Below are 23,888 nucleotides of genomic sequence, written 5' to 3'. Positions count from 1 at the left end.
CCCAATTTTTATTTTTCTTTTCAAGGTGGGTAAGACACTCTTGTGTCTCCAGCAGCTCCCTGACCCTGTGCAGGGTCTTGGCACCAAAAGGGTTAAAAGCACTGTGCCTAGGCATACTGGGGAAAGCATAAAATACCTGGTAACAAATAGAGGAGCTACCAAAATTTAGCACAAAGCATACTTAGGAAACCAAAAGATACCTGGTAACCAATACAGGAGCTACCAAATTTCAGTCACAAGCTAGAGACCCAGAATGAAACTTGGCAAGAAATAAGGAGCAGAACTTGCAGAAATGAAGAACAAAGTTTGCTGAAACCAGTGAGAAAATCACTGAAAGAGCCAACAAGAGGCTGAACATGCCTGGAGGAGAGAGGTGAAAAGGGCACAGTGATGAAGACGTCCAGCCTTCATCAGACAGAACCATTGAGGAATGTCACAATAAAACAGAAAATGAACGATACACACTGAGACGTCCAAGGCAAAAAAGGTGTGTTTATTTCTGGATTTTGATATTTATAGAATTCTAAAAGTGACCATGGATTGGAGGATGAAATTGCCACCTCTCCAACCACACTGGTTAAAATAACAGTTTGTCAATTCTCTCCTCCTCCAGAAAGGAATGTAAAACAATCATTATTTACATGAAATGTGTGTGAGAAACACTGTCACTGACATATTTTATGAAAATCCTTTTGCTAGGATTTTTCTCCCGAGAAGCTGAGAAGCCTCAGAAAAGAAATGTAAACAATAACTATCTGATGGCTGTGAATGTGGTCTGGAGATGGTTTCCCAACAGGTGCATTGGTCTCACACGGATTGTTTTTACTTGATGACCAATCATGGTCCAGTCACAGGATTTTATTATTCATTCTTTTCTAGCTTTCTGATGTCTCCTTTCTATTTTCCTTAGTATAGTTTTAGTAAATCATTTTCTTTTAATATAATATAGATCAAACAATAATAAATCAGCCTTCTGAAACATGGGGGCAAGATTCCCATCTCTTCCCTCATCCTGGGGACCCTCAAACACCATCACAAAATACCATCACAAAAATGTAAGCATCAGAAGGCTTAGACGGACAGGGTGACAGAGGAAGACGTGGAGCCTTCCTCAGTGCCCCCACCCTGGTGCTCTGTGCTGCCCTCTGTGTGCTGAGGACAATGAGGGTCCTTTGAGCAGAGCTCTGGGGTTCCATGGCTCCTCAGCAGCACGCCACGAGGTCACAATGCTCTGGGTGGTGCCCAGGACTGTGTGTCTGTCCTGGCTGCCCTGGCAGTGCCCAGCAGAGGTGCCCGAGCCCCCCTGGGCAGCTCAGGCAGGGAGCAGCGAGTGCTGAGCCAGGGCGGGCTCGGGGCCATGTCAGGTGTGCACTACAAGTTCTCCTCCAAGCTGGGCTATGATGTGGTCATGTTTCATGGCCACAGCATCTCCCTGGCTGACCTCAAGTGCCAGATCATGGCCCGAGAGAGGCTCAAGGTGGCCAACTGTGACCTGCAGATCCTCAAAGCTGAGACCAGTGAGGGTGAGTGGGGCCCGGGGCCACCCAGGTGTCACTGATATATTCTATGAAAATCCTTTCGCTAGGATTGTTCTCCTGAGAAGCTGAGGGGCCTCAGAAATGAAATGTAAACATTGATTATCTGATTGCTTGAAATGTGGTTTGGAGGTTGCTTACCAACAGGTGCATCATTGATTGGTTCCATGTGAATTGTTTCTGCTTGATGGCCAATCACAGGTCCAGCTGTGCTGGGACTCTGGTCAGTCACAAGATTTTATTATTCATTCCTTTTCTAGCCTTCTGGTGAAATACTTTCTATTCTTTAGTATAGTTTTAGTATATAATTTTATTTTAATATAATATAGATCATACAATAATAAATCACCCTTCTGAAGCATGGAGTCAAGATCCCCATCTGTTCTCTCACCCTGGGGACCCTCAAACACCACCACACCCAGGGGCAGTGGCACAGATCAGCAGTGCCACAGGCTGTGGGAGCCCTGCTCTGCCCTGGGGACAAAAGCCAGGCTGGGAAAGCACAGTGGTGCTTATAAAACTGGCTTTTACAGCTCTGAAGGGATTCTGTGATGTGCCATCTAATTCCATGTCCATATCTATTCCTCCCAACTAACTCACACTTGTTCTGCATTTGTGCTGTTCTCAGAATACTCTGATGATGCACAGATCCCAAAGAACATCTCAGTGATTGTGAAGAGGGTCCCAGCTCGAGCCATGTGAGTATCCATGAAGCTCTGGATTCCCTGGGAGAGATGTCAGGGTGTGAACTTCTTTTCTTTTCTGGATATGGGTTTGCAGAGGCACTTGGACTGCATCTGGTCAAAGCTACTGTTAATTTCCTTTTTCATGGGGTAGATTTAAATTTATCTGCTCCAAAGCAGACTCCCACTGTTAGGTTTGTGGGGATGTGGGGTTCAAACTCCAACACTGGTAAATCCTATGGTGATTCTTGGTTTTGTTCTTGGGATGATTGGGCTGAGAGCCAAGTCACAGATCCTGTTTCCTCTGCATGAGGAGATTTCAGATTGTGTTTGCTTTTAGTGGCTTTGTAGTAATGACAGCTACACACTGTAACAATTACATATTATTAGAAATAAACTTTTATTGTGCTCCCATCAGAGAAGAGTCTGTTTGTCAGTATTTGACTATTTCTTGCACTGGGGAAAGTGGGTTTGGGGACTGTGGGGTATCTTGCACCCCAAATTTGGGGCTTTTACACAATGTCTGTAGAGGAGAGATGAAGAATTCTGGATGCCTCAGTGTTGGCTTTGGTTTGGGGTTAATGCAAATATGGATGGTTCATGCTGGCCTGTCACAGCATCCTCCCTTTGGGCTGCATGGCTCTCCCCTGGTGTGGTGCTGCCTGCAGGGGGAGGGTGGATGCTGGCAGTGCTCAGATCCCATCAGCTCCTGTGTGAGATGGCAATGGCTGTGCAGCTGCAGGGATGGCAGCTCCCAGGCAGAGGAGCTTTCTGTCCCTGCAGCTGGAAACACAGCAGAAATACCTGGCAGAGAGGCTGATGAGTGGGAGGGATGAGGATCTGCTCTCACAGGGGTTGTGTGTCTGATTCCTCAGCACCTGAATCAGACACAGATCACTGAGTGTGTGGAATCCCAGCAAGTCTGCAAGTGTAATAAACAGCTCCCAAAATATTGTTGCATTTTCAAGATCACCCAAAAGGAAATTCTGCCAATTAAGACTCTTTTTTTCCCCCCTACAGAGCTCCTAAATTGCACCAACCCCTAGGAAAGGCTTCCAGGTGACCTTTCTACCAGCATTTGTAGGCACTGTAGCATCTGTAACACACTGGGCACTTTGGCCCTTAAGGATGGCAGAGATGTGAGCAGGGCTCCCACAGAGAAACACCAATCTGGAGATGGAGCTGCTGGCAGTTCTGGTATTGCTTTGGCACAGGAGGGATCATTTTTCACAGAAAGAAACCTGCACTCCTGAGCATTGACACTGTCACTGCTCTGGCTAAGAAACTACACTCCTGTGTAACTGGTGGCAACAGAAATGAGATTTTGGGGGCTTTAGTGGCATTGGAGGTGCCAAGAGAGAAGAGTTTATGAAGACAAATAAACTCCCACATTCACTCAACTATGAGAACATAATGGTCTGAGGTTCAGGTGTTCTTGTTGGTTTTCACTGCTTGATTCTGGGTCCAAATACTTCATTTTGAGTTCTGATCACCTCTGTTTCTTCTGCCAGGAACCAAAAGGAGCCAGTGAGGGGAACATCTAAGGCAGTACGTAAAACCCCAGCCTCACACTTCCTACACACTGCACTCCATGCTAAACAGTGCAGCCTTGCATTAATTTTCTGGAGATTGAACCTGAATATGGTTTAATTATTTTGTGAACAGATTTCTGACTCTTCTGCCCCTCTTACTCTGGCCCAGCTCATTAGGTATAGAGATATTGTTTGTCAAATACTTGACAAAAAATCATTTTATAGGATTTATAATCTTATACTGTGACCTACAGCTGGATAATTGTGGTAATGTGATCAAAACTGTATTTGTAGTAACTTAAGGTGTTTATTGTAAGTTTAAAATGCATGTATGTTGTGATGCTATCCCAGAAAGAGAAGTTCCCAGGTTGGGAAGAGGAAAGGAGAGCACCTTATCAGCCCCAACATAATCTTGCAGCATTATTTCTTTTCAAGAGCCAAAGCAGCAGCACTTCAGCACCTGTTTCCCATTTGTATCATCAGTTTTGCACTGGAAACTAACAGTTTGTGTTGTACAAATGTGTACAGAAGAACTGAACTGGCTGTAACTTGTGGAGATTTCAGGGAGATTTGCAGCAGCCAAAACAAACATTTCTGGAACAAGAACACTTGTGAGGCTTGAGTTTTGAATTTTTGTCCATGACAGCTACAGATCTATTCTTTGATTGCTGCACTTGTTCACAAATTGGGGTCTGGGGACAGTGGATAACACAATCTCCTTTGTTTGATTGCAGACAGTGTAAATTATTTTGGTATCATCATTACTTTGTAAAAAGTGCCATATTTGAATCTGGGTCTATTCCCAGGCATGTTTTGGTGGGGTTTGGTTGTGTTTTGTAAACCATTTGGGTTCAAATACATTGGTGAAGTGTCTGTAAATTTCTATGTAAATGTTGATGGAAATGATTCCAGAGAGGTGGATCTGGATCATGTTCCTGCAAAGAAAAACACTGTGCCAATGGAACACCCATTTATTAAATCTCTGACTTGGCTGCTTTTGTGAAGGAATATCTGTGAAAGCAAAACCTCCAGAGGCTGATCTCTCCTAGGCTGCGTGGAGGCTGTTTGGCTGTGGAGGCTCAAACCTGTTCTTCACGTGTGTGTCCAACCCTCCCCTGTCACACAGACCCCAAATCTGGCTGAGGCCAATGCTGCAGAGGAGGACAAGATCAAAGCCATGATGATCCAGTCCTGCCGTTACTATGAGCCCCTCAAGTAAGTGTTGGCAAGAGCTGGTCTTGGAAGAACATGGAATAATCACATTTATCTCTGACAAGGGATCTGTTCTGACAAGGGACACACATTCCTACCTTCCTCTTTTTTTACCCCCAAAACCTTGCAGTGACCTGAAGCCACCTTTGGGTCCTGTTCCATCATCATTTACCAGCCCTGTTCCCAGGCTTAAAAGGAGCTCAGGAATTCCCATGAGTTTTATGGTGGAGGTGAAGGACCCCAACACAAAGGGAGCAATGCTTACTCCCACTGGGAAATATGCCATCCCAATTATTAATTTGTAAGCATGGATTTAATTGCAATGACAAAAAGTGACCAAAGAAGCCATGGGGAAATGTCTGAGTGGCAAAGCCACCACTCTGGCCACCACCTGTCCTTTGGGGCAGGGAGTGTTGCCTCTGTAGCTGATCCATCCCAGAGGTCACCCAAAAACCCCAGATTATGTAAGCAAGGAAGTAACAACTGCAGGACAATAACAGCACAAATCCATTGTCCTGAGGCAGCAATGCAGGGTCTCCAAAATCCATTCATAGCTCTGGGAGTTCATTGGGCACAGGAGAGTGGAGAGAGATGGACCCTCCTGGATGCTTTTGCACTCACACAGCAGCTGCTCTTCTGCCCTGGCAGCAGGAACTTCTCCATGGCACCAAGTTCTTCCATGGGCAGCAGCTGAGAGATGCTTTCACATGAGCATATGGAGAGGAAAGAAAACACATAAAGCAAATTTCACAGGAAAACAAGTGGGGAGAGTAACTGTTTTGAATTAACTTCATCATGTTCTTCTTTCACCCATACAGAACACAGCCAAGGTCTCCAGCTGGAATGGAGCCTCCAATGAAAAAATTCAAGAAGGCAGACAAGACAGTTTAACTAATGTTCTTCATACTTCATTCATGTTCTGTATTAATGTTCTAAATAGTTTCTTGTTCTAACTTCCTATTCTTATTTCATTGTTCTTTATTCACTGTTCTTATTTCATGTTCGTAATTCATTGCTCATTCATTGTTCTTGTAATTCTTCACTGTTCTTATTTAATCTCTCTTTGTCTCTTGCAAGATATATTTGGACAATAAAGAGAATAGCATTGAAAGGAACTTACTTTGCTATACTTTTCCCTAGATGTGCTCCTTATTACAAGCCTTTTCATGTCACTGGAAAGTAACTTGATGGGTCAGTACGGCAGACAGCTGCCTTTGATGCTGGTTTTCTTTCTCATACTCTATGCAATAAAAACTCAAGAAAATAGGGATAAGAAAAGACCTTGAAAGGTGAAAAAAAAACAAACCAAGGCAATAATGATTAGAGATATTAAAGGTAAGAAGATGTTCCAGAGAGGATTTGCTGGAGTCTCCCATATTCACATGTCTGACAAAGAAACAGCAGAAGGTGGCTGACAAGGTCAGGGTGCAGGAAATATATTCCCTATCCATGTCGTCAGGTTTCCCAATGCTTGAAAGCAGATTTGAGAGTCCTCAATGGTTTATTTCCTCCTCTGACTGATAAGTCAGCTCTGTATCCCCTCACCCAAACGTGGCTGCAGTAAAAGCTTTGAAGCAGGAAGGACTAGGGGTGAACAGAGCAGGCTTTGGAAAGGGGCAGGTGGGGGTGGATGGCTGCTGTTTAAGGGAAGAACTTGTTTTGTCTTCCCCAACAGTCTTAGGGATAGTGCCAGAAGAAATTATTTCACTGTGTTCTTTATGGACTGTCAAGCTGACATAAAACCTGACTTGGAGGAAAATGTCCAAGGTCTTCACCCACAGACTTTTTGCCCTAAACTCCAGAGGAGAAAGGAGTCTGTGCCCCAACAACCCCATAGCTCAGCCAGGGGCTCATGCACAGCACCCCACTGCTTCCCTGCCAAAGGCTGATCCCAATGGATGCTCCAAACCAGGCCTTGGGTTTGCTGTGCCAAACCACCAAGTAGCCATGTCTCAAACCCCGGGGAAAGCAGCAGGTTGGTGATTCTCTCATAGGGACTGAGCTCTTGTGGGGCTGCTGGTCCCACCTGCAGCCTCTGCCCAGGAGCTGCTTGGGGGATCCCTCTCTTGGTGAGGAAACAAACACAAAGGTACCCTTTGCCTCCATCTGGGGCTTTGTGGTTGTTGCAGTGCCCTGCCCGTGGTGACTCACACTGACAGTTCACTGCACGGCAAAGCCAGGCTTGCTGCCCACTCCACAATGCAAGAAGAAACTGAGAACATGAAATGCCACAGAACAGGACTCTGACACAGCAGCTGGACAAGTGGTTTAGCTCTAACTCAAGTCTTAAATGGATTAAAAGAAAAGTAGTGAGGCCTCTCCTGTCCTGTGAGACTTTCAAGCACCTTTCAGTCATTAAAGGGCTCCAAATGGGCTGGAGAGGGACTTGGCACAGGGGCCTTGAATGACAGGACAAGAGGCAATGGCTTCACACTGTGAGACAGCAGGGTTAGACTGGGTATTGGGAAGAAAATCTTCCTGAGAGGGTTGTGATGCCTTGGCACAGGTTGCCCAAAGAAATTGTGTCAGCCCATTCCTGAAAGTGTCCGGGGCCAGGCTGGATGGGACTTGGAGCAACCTGGTCTAGTGGAAGGTGTTCCTGCCTATGGCAGGGGATTGGAATGAGAGGATCTTTGAGGCCCCTTCCAGCCCAAGCCATTCCTTGACTCCATGAGTCTGTGACCCAATGTCTGGCAGGGATCACGTGTCCTGCCTGGCAAGGGGAGTTGTGATGAAAAGGGGCAGGAGGAGAGCAGGCTCCAGTCCTTTGTTGGACAAGGAAGGAGCCCTGCCAGGCTGGCTGCGCTGGTCCCTGAGCTGTCCCCCCATGCTGAGCACACCATGGCAGAGCTCAATGCCCTGCTGGTGCCCACAGACCCATCCCAGGGGCTGACTGACACCACCTCTCCCTCCTGGGTCACATCACTTTCCAAGAATCTCACTGAGGAGATTGACAGGATAAAGACAACACAGATCCACATGGCACACAAGATTAAGGAGTTGGCTGCCTCGTAATCTATGGGGTGATATCAGCTTTGGGGTCTCATAGGGAACTTCAATGTGACTCCAAGAGCAGTAAGCTATGGGGTCAGAGTTGGGGGCCCTGGGGCTTTCTGTGTATCTGAAGGGCCCCCATGCTGAGACACCATGATGTCTGTGCCCTGACTCTACCGTCACTGACCTTCCCAAATTAAGCAGATGGGAGAGGACCTTTACAAGCTGAGGGAGGATGCAGCCAGGTGGAGAGAAGAGAGCAGCAACGAGATCTCTCAGCAAATTAAGTAAGTGGACAGGAGTGGGTTTCATACCCTGGGGGCCTGCAAGGGAGCCCAGGGGGTCTGGCTGCGTCCTGGTTTGTGGGCATGGGATGCCCAGCAGCCCTGCAGGGGTAACCCTGCCCTTGCCCCCATCTCTCTGGCCAGGGCTTTGCTGGAGGAGACAAGGCGTGAGCTGCAGAAGATGGAAGAGGAGCAGGAGATGAGGAAGGCCATGCTGGAGCAGCTGGTGGCTGAGGCAGCCAACAAGGTGAACGAGCCGATGAGGTCCTGGGGGAGCACTCCCACCACTCCTGGCTTGGTGCAGTAGTCCTAGTGGGGTTCCCAGCCATATTCCCCAACCGGCTGGGGCCACTGAGGCCCACAGCACGCAGGACTGATGGTTCCATTCATCCCATCTCTGGAGCCAATTCTCTCTGCCCTTCCTGCAGCTGGCTGAGATAGAGGAGATGGTGGAGAGTGTGCAGGAGGAGGCGGAGAGAGTAAAGGCAGAGTGCTCCAATTGCACCTTCGATCTCAACGAGCATTTGGGGGAGCTCCTCAAGCGCTGCGAGAAACTCGAGGAGCAGATGGAATCCCTGGAGTACCGGCAGATGGCTATGGGCAAGTTTGACAAGATGATGAGGAACTGGGGCCAGGTAGGCAGCAGGCAGCATGGGAGACTGAGGACATCCCCTGGGGTAGACCCAAACTTCCCCAAAGTGGCCTGGACCAGTCAGCAGCATGGACAGTAATTAAAGCCTTGATGCAAATGTCCTGCTGGCAAAGTCAATCACAGCCAGTTTGATGTAAATATGGAGTGTCTGGATGAGAGGATGCAGGAGTTGCAGAGCCAGATTTTAGGCCAGGAGCAGTACTGGAACAATACACAGCAGCAGCTCGGTATTGTGGAGGAGAATGTGAGGGGTACCTCGTCCCTTTTTTCTTCCATTAGGTGAATAAAAACCTTCTGAAAGAGAGGCCGAGCCTGTTCCCACTGTCAGTGAAAACATTGAGATAACTCAAACTGTCAAGGTTGTTTAGCAAAACTTAAAAGTTCAGGGATTTTTCCAAATGGTGTTCCACTAATAGTTTATGGAAAACCATGCTGCATGCTCCAGGGAAAGACTACACTGCTTCTAATTAAGTAAATCTATTATTAACAGACTTAATAAAAACAAATAATTGGAATAGCCAATTAGAAAGTTATATGATTTCTAACAATCCCCACTTTTAAAAGTGATCTTAACTATTTCTTTTAGGATTACTTCTACTTACCATTGAATGTTTACCTATCATTGTCTACTTATCATTGAATGTTCAGAAAGACTTAAGACACTAAAATGAAATAATTGCTAGTAAACTACTTAATAAAACTTTTTGGCTAAACTTATCATATTTGAAATCTAGGGCCATTCGATTTTGCCAGCATTTTATCTTGGGCTTGTTATTCTGGGTTACATTTGAAAGGTCACACATTTTGGTGCAGCAACTATTAGGATGCTTTCCTCTGCCACTCCTTTAGCAGCTTTATCTGCCAGTCTGTTTCCCACACTAATTGATGTATTTCCAAATGGAAGAGCTTTGCAATGCATGACAGCCACTTTGGCTGGTACCTGAACACTTTCTAGTAGGTGTCTGATAATGTCTCCACCTTTGACAGGAGATCCTTGTGCTGGAAGGAGCCCTCCTTTGTTCCAGAGAGCTCCAGGGCCATGTACTGCTCCAAGTGCACACTTAGAATTAGCCCATATGCTCCCCTTCTTCCCTGTGACAATTCCAGGCTGCCATAGACGGAGCAGCTCAGCCTTGTGTGCACAGGTGGTAAGAGGTAATGGGATGGCTTGGATTGGGCCCTACTGCACACCCAAACTTCTGCTCTCCTTTGCTCACAAAATTGCTCCCACCTGTGGACAATTCCCAGTCCAGATCTTCTCCCAGAGGATCTCCTCTGCTGCAGTGAAGCTGATGAACACAGTCATGTTGTGAGGCTTCTTTCTGGTACAGATCCCAGGAACGTGGCTGGCTGCAAGGCAGAGGTGTCTGCAGTTCCACATCATCCTGGTCCAACAGGACAACTTGATACTTAAGCATTCGACCTGGGGGTAACCAGTGGCCTCCTTTTTGTCCTAGAGCTGAGAGGACCAAGGGTGGAACATCAACAGTCATCTTTTGGCCCATGGTGCTGTGGTAGATAGGGAAAGGCGCTGCGGAAGATCTCGCGATGTCACGGAAAGGCAGGACTCTCTGTTCCCCTTAGATAAGACCATCTGTTCCCCGTAGATAAGAAATTAACATAGGAATGTAGCCTCCCTTAACCAAATACCAGTAATTTTCCATCCCCTACCCAGTAACTGTCCACTCCTTACTAACCATAGATGGTAAAGACAGACCCATGCTGACGTAGAGACCCCTTAGACTATAAAAACCCAAGAGATGAGATAATAAAGGCCTTTTGACCGTCCATCACTTTGATGTCTGCATGTGTCAATGGCCCTAGCGGCCCAGGAGAGTTGGGCCGCCGTGCTGATCCTTAGAACCAGGTCGCCTGCCTTGCTCCAGAAGGCAACATGGTGCATTCTGGACTTCTTGTATTAAAAGGCAGTTGCTGCTACAAGTCAAAGGCAGTTAAGGGACATCCCTTAACTGACACTGCCCACTTGTTTGGAAAAATATCCTATGGCCCTTTTCCATGTCCATAACCTGTAGTAGATAGGGTCAGGCGCTCGGAAAATCTCGCGATGTCACGGAAAGCAGCAGGATCCCTCTCCCCCTAACTTCTAGTGATAAGGGATCACCCAAGAATGTAGTCCCCCCTAACATTAGTAACTTTCGACTCCTTACTAACCAATTACAGTAAAGTAAGACCCCCTGACGTAGAGAGAAAACTCCCCCAGTATAAAACCCGACGAGACGGGACAATAAAGGTCTTGAACCGTCCGCCATACTGGTGCTAGCGTGTGTTCTTGGCCCGAGTGACCCTGGAGAGTTTGGGTTGCCGTGCCGTTTCCTCAGAACCAGGTCGCCTCGCCTTGCATCAGAAGGCGACAAGTGGTGCCGGAAACCCGGGATCGAACCAGTGCCCGGGGAACGGGGATCGCCTGGACAGAGGACGGCGGCTGCACAGCTGGCCTTGTGCAGCGGAGGGGACGCCCTCGAATCATGGAAGCAGTCTCAAAGGTCGTAAGTGAAGTGTGCACACAATGGGGAATAGATTGTAAGCTTAAAGATGTGACTCTCGCATTGTCGAGATTGATTAAGCTGGGGGCTATAGAGAGCCCCGTGGGTATTTTACACCCAGAGGTGTGGGATAACTGTACGAAAACCCTGGCCGAGGATACCATGTGTTCAGGCTCGGGGAAAGCCCTAAAATCGTGGGGCAGAGTCATCCGGGCTCTGCAAAAAGCTCGACAAGAGGAAGAAACCTGGAAAGCTGCCAGAAGCTACTTAATAGCCACTCCGCAGCTAGGGGTGGGGGCACCGACACAGACCACCCCGGAAAGCGATCAGATTGCAGATGGGGATGTGCGGGGGCTAGGCGCGTCCCACCTCCCCTCGAGCCCGAGCCCAAAACCCCCGGGAGACCCCCCAACCCCCCCGCGAAGCCCGCCAGATCCCAGCCCCCCGCCGGAGCCTCCCGACAAAACCGCGGCTCCTCTACCCATTCCCCCCCCGCCAATCGCTGACCCAGCACAGGAGGCAGAGCAACGGGCGCAGTGTTTTTGGAGGGGGCTGACGGAGGAGGCGCGGGAAGCGGCGGGACGGTCAGAAACCGCCCGGATCGATAACATATCTCCGCTGCCGTATGGGCTCGAAGATGGCGGCCGGCCGCGTGGTCAGGGCGGAAGAGAAGAGGGGACAAAGGGCGGAAGTGGGATCAGCCCGCTTAACATCGCATGCGCGGGAGAGCGGGGAGGGGGGGCGGTCCCCGCGGTGAGGGGTGAGACCAATCAGAGCGCTCTATTCAAATTAAGCCCGTATAAGGCAAGGACCTCCCCCAGCAGGAGGCGGGGAGACCCCAGGGGGAGGGAACGGTCCGCCCCCCGCAGGAGGGGGCGGGGTCGGAGCCCGAGAAAAAGGCAGAGCAGCCCGGAAGTGCTCGACCATTCCACTTCCGACTCCGACTCAGACTCGAGCCGGGACGAGTCCGAGAGGGAGTCGGGGAGCTCCAGTTCGGATACTAGCCTTAACAGAGGGAGAGCAGCAGCATACAAGATCTCTAGTCACAGTGCTCCCGCATGGGTGAAGGGATTATCAGAGAAAGACCGGACCCCTCTTACAGATTGGCGAAAAATAAAGATAGCCTGCGCCGAGTACACCCCTTCAGCCAAGCTAGTGTTTCCTGTCCGTGTGGGGGGGGCAGGCGAAAACCAAAGAAGGACCTATTCTCCAGTGAATCCAAAAGAGGTAATTATTAAAGCGATTGCAGACAAGGGAATTAATTCTGCCATGGTTAACACGCTCATAGATGGGGTTTTTGGAGGGGATGACATGCTTCCCTTTGACATCAAACAGACGTGTAGGATGATTTTCAATGGCGCAGGGATGATTGTTTTTAAACAAGAGTGGGAGGACCAATGCACAAAGGAGCTAGCCCAGATAATGGGACCTGACCATCCACTGCACGGCTCCAGTATACAGAGATTGGTGGGTAGAGACCCCACGATGATCACCCCCCAGGCCCAGGCTGAGGGATTAAGGGCCCATGAAGTTATGACAACCACCCGGGCTGCCCGAGAGGCCATTCGTTCTGCTTCCAAAGTAGTGGCTAAACCTGCCCCGTGGTCTACCATAAGACAGAGTGAAAGTGAGAGCTTCACTCAGTTTGTGGACAGACTTCAGGCAGCGTTAGATTCCTCCTCATTGCCCCCAGAGGGGGGTCCCTGGGTGGCCCTGGCCATGAAAATAGGGAAGGAACCCCTGATGGTGTGGGGGACATGCCGCCTTTACGGCAGTCAAGATCCCCACGTCATAGGGTTTCAGTTCTGGGCAGACACGGGATCAGACTGCACGATCATTCCCCAAGCACATTGGCCCGGACGTTGGCAATTCAAAGAAGTCCCCCCAGTGAACGGAGTGGGAGGGCAGTCCCGGGCGTGGAAAAGCACCCAGCTGGTGGCTTTAACACCTCACACAAAAAAGGGACCAGGAGTGCCAACATCAGCAGCAGCCCTGATGCTGGAAGAAGCACCCTCCTCGCAACAGGGCACCGTGTCAGTCATTCACATCAACAGCCACCTCCAGATCGGCAACGACAAAGCGGACGCCGCAGCGAAAGGCGTCTGGACGTTGCAGGAAGCCCTGAAAAAGGCCCAGATCGAGGAGCAGAGAAAGGCAGAGCTGGAGGACGAGAGGGACCGTGGGAGAGACGTGGATGAAGAGCTGCAGCAGGGGAAGCAGAAGCTGCCACAGCGAGCAACAAGGATGAAGCTGGAGGAAGAGGAAGATGTGCGGGAACTGAACGCGCTGTTCCTCAGTGCCAAGTGCAACATGATCTGGGACAAGCAAGTCCTGGAGAAGCAGATGATCCTCGAGGAACTGGCAGAGGAAGAGAAGCGCCTGAACGAGATGATGGAAATGGAGCGGGAGAAGGGCATGGAGGCCCAGGAGGAGCTGGAGCGCCAGAGGAAACAGGGGCTGATGAGAGCCCAGCAGGGCATTGCGAAACAGATGGAGCAGAATGTAGAGGAGCGGGCATTGAGGGCTGAGGAGCTGTACCAGCAGGGCCAGAGGCAGCTGGAGCGACTGGAGCAAATGAAAAAGGGGGGATCAGAAGGCCTGGGAGCAGAAACAGGAGCAGGGGGCCCACAGGTGGTAATTAGAAACGAGCTAGGCGAATGGGAACGGGGCTGGAGGTTGATGCTCACGGGGAGAGGGTACGCAGCTGTCAAAGAGGACGGCAAACTAAGTGGTGTCCACTTGGGTCAATTAAACCGGACCTCCATAACGAGCAGAATGAGACTGATGAGAGTTGCGAGTTTCTGTTTGCAGGACCTGCTCGTGGGACGTCCTCATGACGCGTACATCCCCATTCCAGAGGAAGGCGGCAGACTACCAGGCCGCCGGGCAGCGCCCGAGGGACCCGCGCGGGTGAGACCCAAGCACCAATGGTGTCTCTGTGTGATTTTGCTGTTGGGGCTTGTTGCCAGAGGGCAAGTCAGCCCAGACCACTACCCCCATCGACCATTCAGGTGGGTCATGCAACACCTTAGTAGTGACAAAGTGCTCAAAGAAATCACCGCACCAAACACCCCATCCTTCGTGCCACATCACCCTAGCTGGGCAACAGGCAGAACGTGGACAGTAGTCCTTCAAGGGTCAAAAGAGAGAGTGAACGTGCGAATTATTAGGCTCCAACCGTCGGCATCCCGAGTGGTCGGACCCAACAAAGTGATTAAAAGCGTGCCGAAAGGGAGAAACGCGACCCGCCCCAAAGCCTTGCCCACAAGGGTCGCTGATATCCCGACCGGCCATGTAGAAGCCTTTCAGATAGGCCGTTCAGCCGAGTCAGACTCAGACCCAATCCTTCGTATGTTAGAAGCTACCTTCCTATCCCTGAACGAATCTAACCCTAACCTAACTGAATCCTGCTGGCTTTGTTACGATGTCGAACCTCCCTTTTACGAAAGAGTTGCTCTAAACACTCCCTTCAGTTACTCCACAGCAGATGCACCCAACCAATGTAGATGGGACACCCCCCGCAAAGGAATCACCTTGAGTCAAGTCACAGGCCAGGGCAGATGCTTTGGCAATGCAACCCTAGCTAGGCAGAAAGGCAACGTCTGCACCAAAGTAGTCAGACCCAACGGGAAAAACAATAAATGGGCAGTGCCATCCGCATATGGGATGCGGGTTTGCCAGCGATCAGGAGTGAGTCCTTGTGTGTTCCTTGCCAAATTCGATGACTCTAACGACTTTTGTGTCCAAGTTCTGATTGTTCCTAGGGTCCTGTACCACGCAGACGAAGAAGTATATCACCTTTTCAAGGAACCCAGCCGGCTCCACAAAAAAGAAATAGTAACAGGTATAACTATCGCAATGCTGCTGGGCCAAGGAGCAGCCGGAACGGCCACAGGAGTCTCAGCCCTAGCGACCCAGCGCCAAGGACTGTCACAGCTGCAGGCAACAATCGACGAGGACCTGCAGAGGATCGAGAAATCCATCTCCTTTCTAGAGAAGTCAGTCTCCTCACTCTCAGAAGTGGTCTTGCAGAACAGGCGAGGTCTAGACCTCCTATTCATGCAGCAAGGGGGTCTGTGTGCCGCCTTGAAAGAGGAGTGCTGCTTCTATGCAGACCACATGGGAGTCGTGAGAGACTCCATGGCAGAACTCCGAAACAGACTGGCTCAGAGACAGAAAGACAGGGAGGCCCAACAGGGCTGGTTCGAGTCCTGGTTCAATCGATCACCATGGCTAACCACTCTGATTTCTACCCTAATAGGTCCTTTGGCAATGCTACTTTTAGCTGTCACCTTCGGACCATGCCTGCTGAACAAGCTGGTCTCATTCATTCAGACGCGCCTAGAACGGGCCAACATCCTGTTCACAGGTCAGCAATTCACTGCTGTGAATTCGACCAGGGAACACTGCCAGTCACAAGATTTCCCACTAAAGTTTACCAAACCCCTTTCTTTGTCAACAACCCCATGCCTCATCTCAGTACCTATGTATATGACTACTTTGCTCATTTGTAGAAAAAGGGGGGGAGATGTAGTAGATAGGGTCAGGCGCTCGGAAAATCTCGCGATGTCACGGAAAGCAGCAGGATCCCTCTCCCCCTAACTTCTAGTGATAAGGGATCACCCAAGAATGTAGTCCCCCCTAACATTAGTAACTTTCGACTCCTTACTAACCAATTACAGTAAAGTAAGACCCCCTGACGTAGAGAGAAAACTCCCCCAGTATAAAACCCGACGAGACGGGACAATAAAGGTCTTGAACCGTCCGCCATACTGGTGCTAGCGTGTCTTCTTGGCCCGAGTGACCCTGGAGAGTTTGGGTTGCCGTGCCGTTTCCTCAGAACCAGGTCGCCTCGCCTTGCATCAGAAGGCGACAATAACCTCTGAGCTAACACCCGTAGCGCAACACGTCAGTGTTCCTGAACAAACTGCTCAAGAGGCTTGGTCAAGTCAGGCAATGTCCCTGCAGGGCTGACATTAGGGCTCTCTTGGACTCTCTGAAAGCCTCTGCCATTCTGGAGTCCACTGTAGCACCTCCTTGGTGTAGCACCTCCTTGGGCAATTCTCAGGGCTTCATATAAAGGTCTTACCCATACGCAAGAATTAGGAATCAGAGCCCAGACCAACCACCCATTCCTAGAAATGTTCTTGACTTGCAAACAGATCTTGGCTCTGGAGTCTGGCTCTGTCCTTTCGGTTCCAGGGTTTTGCTGTCCCTGGGAAATGGTGAACCTTAGATAGGTAACATGCTCTCTTTTGCACTCTGAGCCCTCTTCTTGGATACCCTGTAACTGGCTTGCCCCAAAAAGGTCAGTAAACTTAGAATTATTTCCATGCATCCTGCTTGAGTTCCAGTATCAAGTAAAAGATCACCTACATACTATTGCAAAGCCATATCCTCAATCTCCTTTTCCCATACTGAATTGGCTGCTGCAGCCCTGGCCAGCTCTTTGAACTCCAGAGCCTCTCCAGGACTGGGGAGCTGCCCCAGTATGGGGATTTACAAGAGGCAGATCCTTTACAGCCCCTTGCACTAAGGTGCCAGATACAAGGCACAACAGGGACCAGGCAGAGAAGATAGGAGGACTTTCTGTCTTGATGTTCCATAAGAAACAGTTTATTCCAGGCGAAAAGAGCTGAAGCAAAGAGTGCTGGGCAGTCCTGAGTAAGGGTTTTTATACAGATACAAATCAGGAGGTGGATACAAACAGCTAACCAACAGGGAATCCTCAGGGGAGGAGTGAGGGGATTCCACCAAGAGTCTGGGGCCAATTGGGGCGGGAGGGTGGGGAGGATGGGCCACATAGGCCAATGGGGCTTCGAGGAGTAGGGGAATTTCAAAGGGGTGTTGCAGACTGGGATTGGCCCGAGGGTTGAGTGGCAGAGAAGGTTCAGGAATCAAGGGCTGGGTTACCTTGACAGGCAGGGAAAGAGCTGGAACAAGGGGTGGGGGATGGCACGAGGGACAGCTTTGAGGGAGGGTAAAACCCAGGGGTAAACCAACTCGGGGAGAGCATGGGGGTAAACCAACTCGGGGAGAGCATGGGGAGAGCATGGACGAACCATTTAACAAGAAATCAGTAAAATAAATTTGAACCATAACACCATAACTCCAAATCTTTTGCCAATTGGTTCTTGTCTTGGGGTGACTGTATGAGACTGTATGAGACTGTGTCCCTTATTGTGTGCTTTATGCCCAGACATGGGTCCTGTAACTTTAAGCTAGGTCTGAGAGAGGGGTGGAAAGCCGGTGGAATTCTTTTGGTGTGGTCTTCACCCATCCTCCCCAGGCTCGCTCAGCTGTGTTGTGCAGCACAAACAGAGGGAGGACATCTTGGCTTTTCGCTGGCTTCTTGTTCTTTGATAATGCAAGAATTTTTTCCAGCACTGTGGCAGCTTCTCCTGGAACTGTTTGGCTTTGTCCCAGCCCAAAACACCAGAACATCTCCGGGAGCCCTGTGCCACGGCCGCAGGGGAGGCCCTGGGATGCCCATCCCGGCCCTGGGCTGGTGGAGCCGAGCCACACCGACAGAAAGAGCTCTGAATCCTCCAGCTTTGTCTGCAGAAGGTTTGAAGATCTAACATTATTCATTCTTTTTCCCATGCCTGCCTGCGTTCTGTGTGTTAAATAAACAGCTTTTTTCACTTTCCTCCAAAAAATTCCTTGCTGTGGGAGGCAGGGAGTGCCCAAACTTGTTTTCTTTAGAGGGGATGTTTCCTCCTAACTTGTCTCCAATCCAGACATTTCTCAAACAATGTGGGTTGATTGTTGGACCCTGGAGGAAGAACGTTCCGCTTCAATTGGGTTTCATGGCCTATCAAGGAACTTTCCATTCAAGAAGCAAGAGCTGACTTTCAGTTTCAAGGGCAATGCAGAAAAAAGGATCCTTAACATCCACAACAGTAAACACATCAGGACTCACTAATCAGATTCCTTAATTGGGATACGAAGGACTTATATAAGGACTTGCTACCACTGGGTCTAAGTCTCACACTATTTCATTGACAGCTCTGACATCTTGTACTGGCCTGTGTTCCTTAGTATGTGCTTCCTTTACCAGCAGGAGAGGAGTCCTATATTGTGACTCACATTCCCTTAGTGATCCATCTTGCAAACTTTAGCAATTCATTCTTCTGACCCTCTTCCAGCTTCTGACTTCAAGGAATATTTTTTCTGCCTAACCAGTCCTCCGTCAGGCTCCAACTGAATCCTTACTGGTTCCACTGCTTTTGATTTCCCTGGAATTCCATTGGTCCACACCAACACAGTGACAGTGTTTTCCACCTCCTCCCACCAGGGATGTGCAGGAGGGAAAGATTGATCCAGCATTCCCTGCTGACATTGCCCTCTCTGAGCCTCTTCCCCCACTTTTGCCATTTCCACAATTCCTCCACCTGGAGATAGCAGTGTGTCTGAAACTCCCTTACTAAAATCCCAGGGCTCTTTGCCATGAGCTCAGTGGATGGGAGCATCAGAGGATCTCCCTGAAAAATCTCTGGAGGGCACTGGAGTCCTCTCGATCCTGTGAATCCATGGAGCAAAAGAAGGAGGAAAGTTCCATCTGGGACATTAGAAACTGTCACCAAAACTAGGATAAATGAAATCCTCAAGCACTGTCATTTTAGTATTAGTGAGTTAGGCATTATTTTATTCTGGTCAGGGCGTGTGGAGGGGATAGTTCCAGCCACACACACACACAAAACTTTTGACTTAGTTGTCTGTTTTTAGCAAACAAAGGAATCAACGGTCATCCATTCTAAATCACATAATTCCAAGACTCCATTAATCTATGACTTCATGAGTCTGGGACCCACTGGTTCCCAGGTGTGGATTAGGAAGCGTTGCCTGGCAATGGGAGTTGTGTTGAGGAGGGGCATCAGCAGGGCAGTCTCCAGTCCTGCAAGGGATGAGGAAGGAGCCTGCTGGCTACTCGTCCTTTTAAATATCGAATTTGTTCATTGCTTCCATCAACCCTTTTGTTCATCCCTTTTGTCATCCATTTTGCTCATCCCTGACAGACCCAACTGGGCAGAAGGCTTGTGACAAATCAGGGACAGAGAGTGTGCAGACATGGCGGCATCCCTGGACACACTCAGCCTCTCCCAGATGCTGGATCTCGCCATCAGGATGCCCAACAATGGTGCTGTCCATTTTGCAGCCATGAGAAAACTGCTGCAGGCTGTGCTGGAGCACCTCGAGGTGCAGTACCTGAGCAGCCAGGAGCCGTGGCCAGGCCAGCACAGTGGCTCCTCACTTGCTGATGTGGCCGCTAACATGAAAAAGATGAAGAAAGACAATGACGAGTTCAAGAAACACATGTCCAAGGTAGAGGCTCTCCCCAGGCCAGCGGGCACTCCCCCAGCAGACAGCCCCTCCCCACTTCCTCAGACAGCAGTGCTTGGCTCTGCCCTCACTGCCCTGGCAGTGCTGCTGGCAGGGGGTCTTTGCTGTCTGGAGGGGCTTCAGTGCTCTGGCACTGAGCCCCGCTGGGGCAGGTGGCACCGGGACTCTCCCTGCTCACCTGGCTGTGCCAAGGGCTGCCCGTGGCAGGGTGGGGCTCTTTAGGGTGTTGCTGCCCTGGCCATCACCTCTGACATCCCTGCTTCTGGGACTGTTTCACAGGTTCTTCGTGATGAGTTTGGTGCCATAAAGGCAGAAGCTTCCCGCATGTCAGAGGATTTTAAGAAGTTCCAGGAGGCCCAGGTGTGTGCAGACCACTGTGGTTCTAAGGTCATGTTTCCTAAATACCCTCACCAGAGACTTGTGTCTGACAATTCTTTCTCCTAGACCACTGAGAGTTCCCAGCATCTCGAGGAGATTGAAATGATAAAGGCTAGCCAGCGTTATGTGACAGAGGAAATGAAGAAGGTCCTGATGTCACGGGACAAGGTGAATTTCTGCTGGGAGCGAATTCTGGGTCTGAGACCGCAGCCCGTAGCCTCTGCTCTGCTGGCTGGAGGCTCAGCACCCTTGGCCCTGCTCGATGCAGGGACCGTGCTGCCTGCAGAGCCCTGCCAGCCTGGCTGAGCCCGGCCCTGCCCTGTCCCCGGTGCTCCACAAACCACAGCAGGGGCCAAGGGCTTGTGGGTCCCCACTGACCCTGCCAGAGGCTCACTGCCACCACTGCTCTCTCCTAGGACATGGCTCTCGTCAAGGACCTCCGTGAAGAGGTTGAAAGGCTAAAGACAGCACAGATCGTCATGGAAGACGACATAAAGAAGCTTAAGGACTCCATTGCTTTAGTGAGTTGTTGGGTTGTGTAATCTTTGGGCTCTCATGGGGAACTTCAATGTGACTCCAAGAGCGGGTTTTGGGATCAGGCTCTCAGGACCGGGTGGAGGACTCTGGGGCTGTCCATGCAGCTAAAGGGCCCCCACGCTGGGACAACATGATGTCTGTGCCCTGACTCTACCATCACTGGCCTTTCCAGATGAAGAAGCTGGAGGCAGAGGTTAAAAAGCTGAAGGAGGATTTCGCCAAGTGGAAAGAACAGGAAGGGGATCTCTCAGCAAATTGAGTAAGGGGACAAGCGTGGGTTTCATACCCTGGGTGGCTGCAAGGGAGCCCAGGGGGTCTGGCAGCATCCTGGTTTGTGGGCATGGGATGCCCAGCAGCCCTGCAGGGGTAACCCCGGCCTTGCCCCCATCTCTCTGGCCAGGGCTTTGCGGCAGGAGACAAAGTCATAGCTGAAGAAGATGGGAGAGTATCAGGAGAAGAAGTATGCCACGCTGGAGGAGCTGGTGACTGAGACAGCCGACCAGCTGAGCGAGCAGGTGAGGTCCTGGGGGAGCAGTCCCACCAGTGCTCAGTCCTGTTGGAGGTCCATGCCACATCCTCATGCTGTGTTGTGCTTTGCTGTAATCCTATGGGAGACCCAAACTGCCCAAATTGGCCTGGATCCGCCAGCAGCATGGAGGGAAATTAAAGCCTTGATGCAAACGTCCTCTTGACATGTTGGGCTCATGGCCAATGGCTGAGTAATGTGGGTCTGCCCCTGTGGAGCAGCCAGACTCCCTTTGGTCAGCACCGTATGTTCTTTCATCCCGGGAGCAGGATCAGGAGCTGAGACAGGACATGGAAGCCAAGATTTTGGACATTCAAAGAGACTATGAGAAACTCCGCTTTGCCACCAAGAGCATCCAACAGGACTCTGAACAAAAGCAGAAAGATATCATGGTGTGTGGCTGAAATCCACCTTGGGTCAGAGCATCCCCCAAGATGACTCCAGGCAGGGATCACAAGGAATCTCCTACTGCCCTTCTCACAGTCCTGTGCTGGTTTCAAATGCCTTCCCCCAAGATTTTTGGGTAGGGGGAGAGGTTCGAAACTAAACCATCTGCCAGCTGTAGTGTTAGACATACTGGCATTTGTACTTCCAAAAAGATCCAATTCCTCAGGAGGAGAATGCAAAGAAGTGTTAAGTGATTGGATTAGTAAGCGTTGCCGATAGCCATCACTCTGACTTGCAGTATACCCTTGTTGTGCTGGCAATTTGATGTTTGACATGTTATGCATGCATAAAGTTCGATTATTTATTAAACTGCAAAATTCTCCAGGAGACCACACCGGAAGTCCTACCAGGCATGTTCGAAATGGGTTAGTAACCCCTCCAAGACTAAGACAAAGCAATGATTGGTTAATTTGATTAGCAAGTGTTACCCAAAGATTTTCTCTTGGCTGACTAAAATGTGTTATTCCTACTGCTTCACTTGCTACAGCATTGAGGAGTATAATAAAAACAAACCTCATTTTTCTCTCTTCTTTCCCTGTTTTTCCTTTCTTCGCTGTCTTTTACCTGGTTTGCTAGAACGGCTAATGCAGTCCTGAGTCAGTCTTTGAATACACTGATCTAATTCCAAATCAGCATCCTTACTTACAGGTATAGCGTCAGGTAGGTTTAAAGGCAAATTAGCTTTACAGCGAGCTGCTATGATGCGTGAGGCTCTAGTAATTTCAAACTCTCTAAGTACTTGCTGCAATTTCCACCTAATATATGCTATAGCCACTTGTTCTGCACTCTCATAAAGTTGTAATCCTGACCTTCCTGGTAGGCCAGTACTCTACCAAACCTCATGGAAGCAAGGGCCCATTGTGACACTGGAGAACTTCAGGGAACCAAGAGTCTCTTGTGACACGGGGGGTACTCATGAAACCATGGAGATAATTTTGAAACTTCAAGGCTCGGTGGAACCAAAGGGTCATTCTGGCGCTTCTGAGTCTTGGAAGCAAAGGGATCAAAGTGACACCGTGGGGCTCTGTGGAACCAAGGGGCCGTGGTGACATTGTGGAGTGTCACTGAACCAACTGCCCATGGTGACACTGCAGGGCCTGATGGAATCATGGGCACCATTGTGACACTACAGGGCGTCATGGAAGCAAGGGGCCATTGTCATACTCTGGGGCCTCTTGGGATCCAAGGGCAGATGTGATACCATGGAAATTATGGCAACTGTGGCACCATGAAACAAGGAGACCATTGTGACCCTAAAGGACCCCATGGAACTAAGGATTCATGGAACAGCGCAGGACACATGGAACCAAGGGGCCATTGTGAAGCTGTAGGACGAAAAGAGCCCATTGTGACAGTGTGGGCCCCCATGGATCCAAAGGTCCATTTTGACATTGCAGGGCCCCATGGAATCCTGGAGACCACTGTGAAACTTTGGGGCCTTGTTGAGTGAAGTAGCCCTGCAGGGCCTGATGGAACCAATGAGACCCCATAGAGCCAAGGGTCCATTGTGACCCTGTGGTCTCAAGGTGTCGTGGGTTGACCCAGGCCAAATGCCAGGCATCCATGTGGGCTGCTCACTCACTCCCCTCTGCAGCTGGACAAAGAAAATTTAATTAAGGAGTCATGGGTTGAGATAAGGACTGGGCGAGATCACTCATCAAATACTGTCCTGGAAAAACTGGCTTAGCTTAGAGATGTGAAATTCATTTATTAATAACAAAGTCAGAGCAGGAAAAGTGGAAATAAAATAAGCCACTCACCTCCCTCCAGCTCTGCCTCCTACCCCAGCAGTGCAGGGAGACAGGGAATGGGGGTTATGGTCAGTTCATCACCCATGGCTTCTGCCCCTGCTCAGGGAGAGGAGTGGTTCCCCTGCTGCACCGTGGGTCCCTCCCAAGGGAGACAGTTTCGCAGGAGCTTCTCCCATGTGACTCCATTTCAGGGGCAGCAGCCCTCTGCAAACTGCTGCAGTGTGAGTCCATGCCAGGGACAACAGTCCTTCCCAAACTGCTGCGGCATGGGTCACTCTTCCAGGGGGTGGATTCCTCCAGGGACAGGCTGCTCCAGCCTGGGAGCAGGGCCCCTCTCTCCATGGCTCTCCTGCAGGGTGCCTGGGTCTCCAGTGCCTGGAGCACCTCCTGCCCCTCCTTCTGCACTGACCTGGATGTCTGCAGAGTTGTTCTTCTCACATGTTCTCCCTGTGCTCTCCTCTGACTGGAGTCAAAACTGCCCCACAATCTCTATTTTGATTTCTTTTTCAA

The 23,888-nt window shown here is 50.0% G+C and overlaps 1 protein-coding gene across 1 annotated transcript; it reads left to right on the top strand.

Annotated features, from left to right (window-relative positions):
• Positions 1–1,357: 1,357 nt before the first annotated feature.
• On the top strand, positions 1,358–4,969 carry LOC128947942 (E3 ubiquitin-protein ligase RBBP6-like). The gene is made up of 4 exons (XM_054292467.1): positions 1,358–1,523; positions 2,164–2,233; positions 3,730–3,766; positions 4,877–4,969. Exons 1-4 carry the CDS (start codon positions 1,358–1,360, stop codon positions 4,967–4,969), a joined length of 366 nt encoding a protein of 121 aa, XP_054148442.1.
• The last annotated feature ends 18,919 nt before the right edge of the window (positions 4,970–23,888 follow it).

Source organism: Melozone crissalis, unplaced genomic scaffold (assembly GCF_028551555.1).
Source record: "Melozone crissalis strain CALT ecotype California unplaced genomic scaffold, PUWL_Pcris_2 ptg000111l_1, whole genome shotgun sequence".
Classification (NCBI taxonomy): Eukaryota; Metazoa; Chordata; class Aves; order Passeriformes; family Passerellidae; genus Melozone; species Melozone crissalis.
This window is presented reverse-complemented; position numbering and strand designations above follow the sequence as displayed.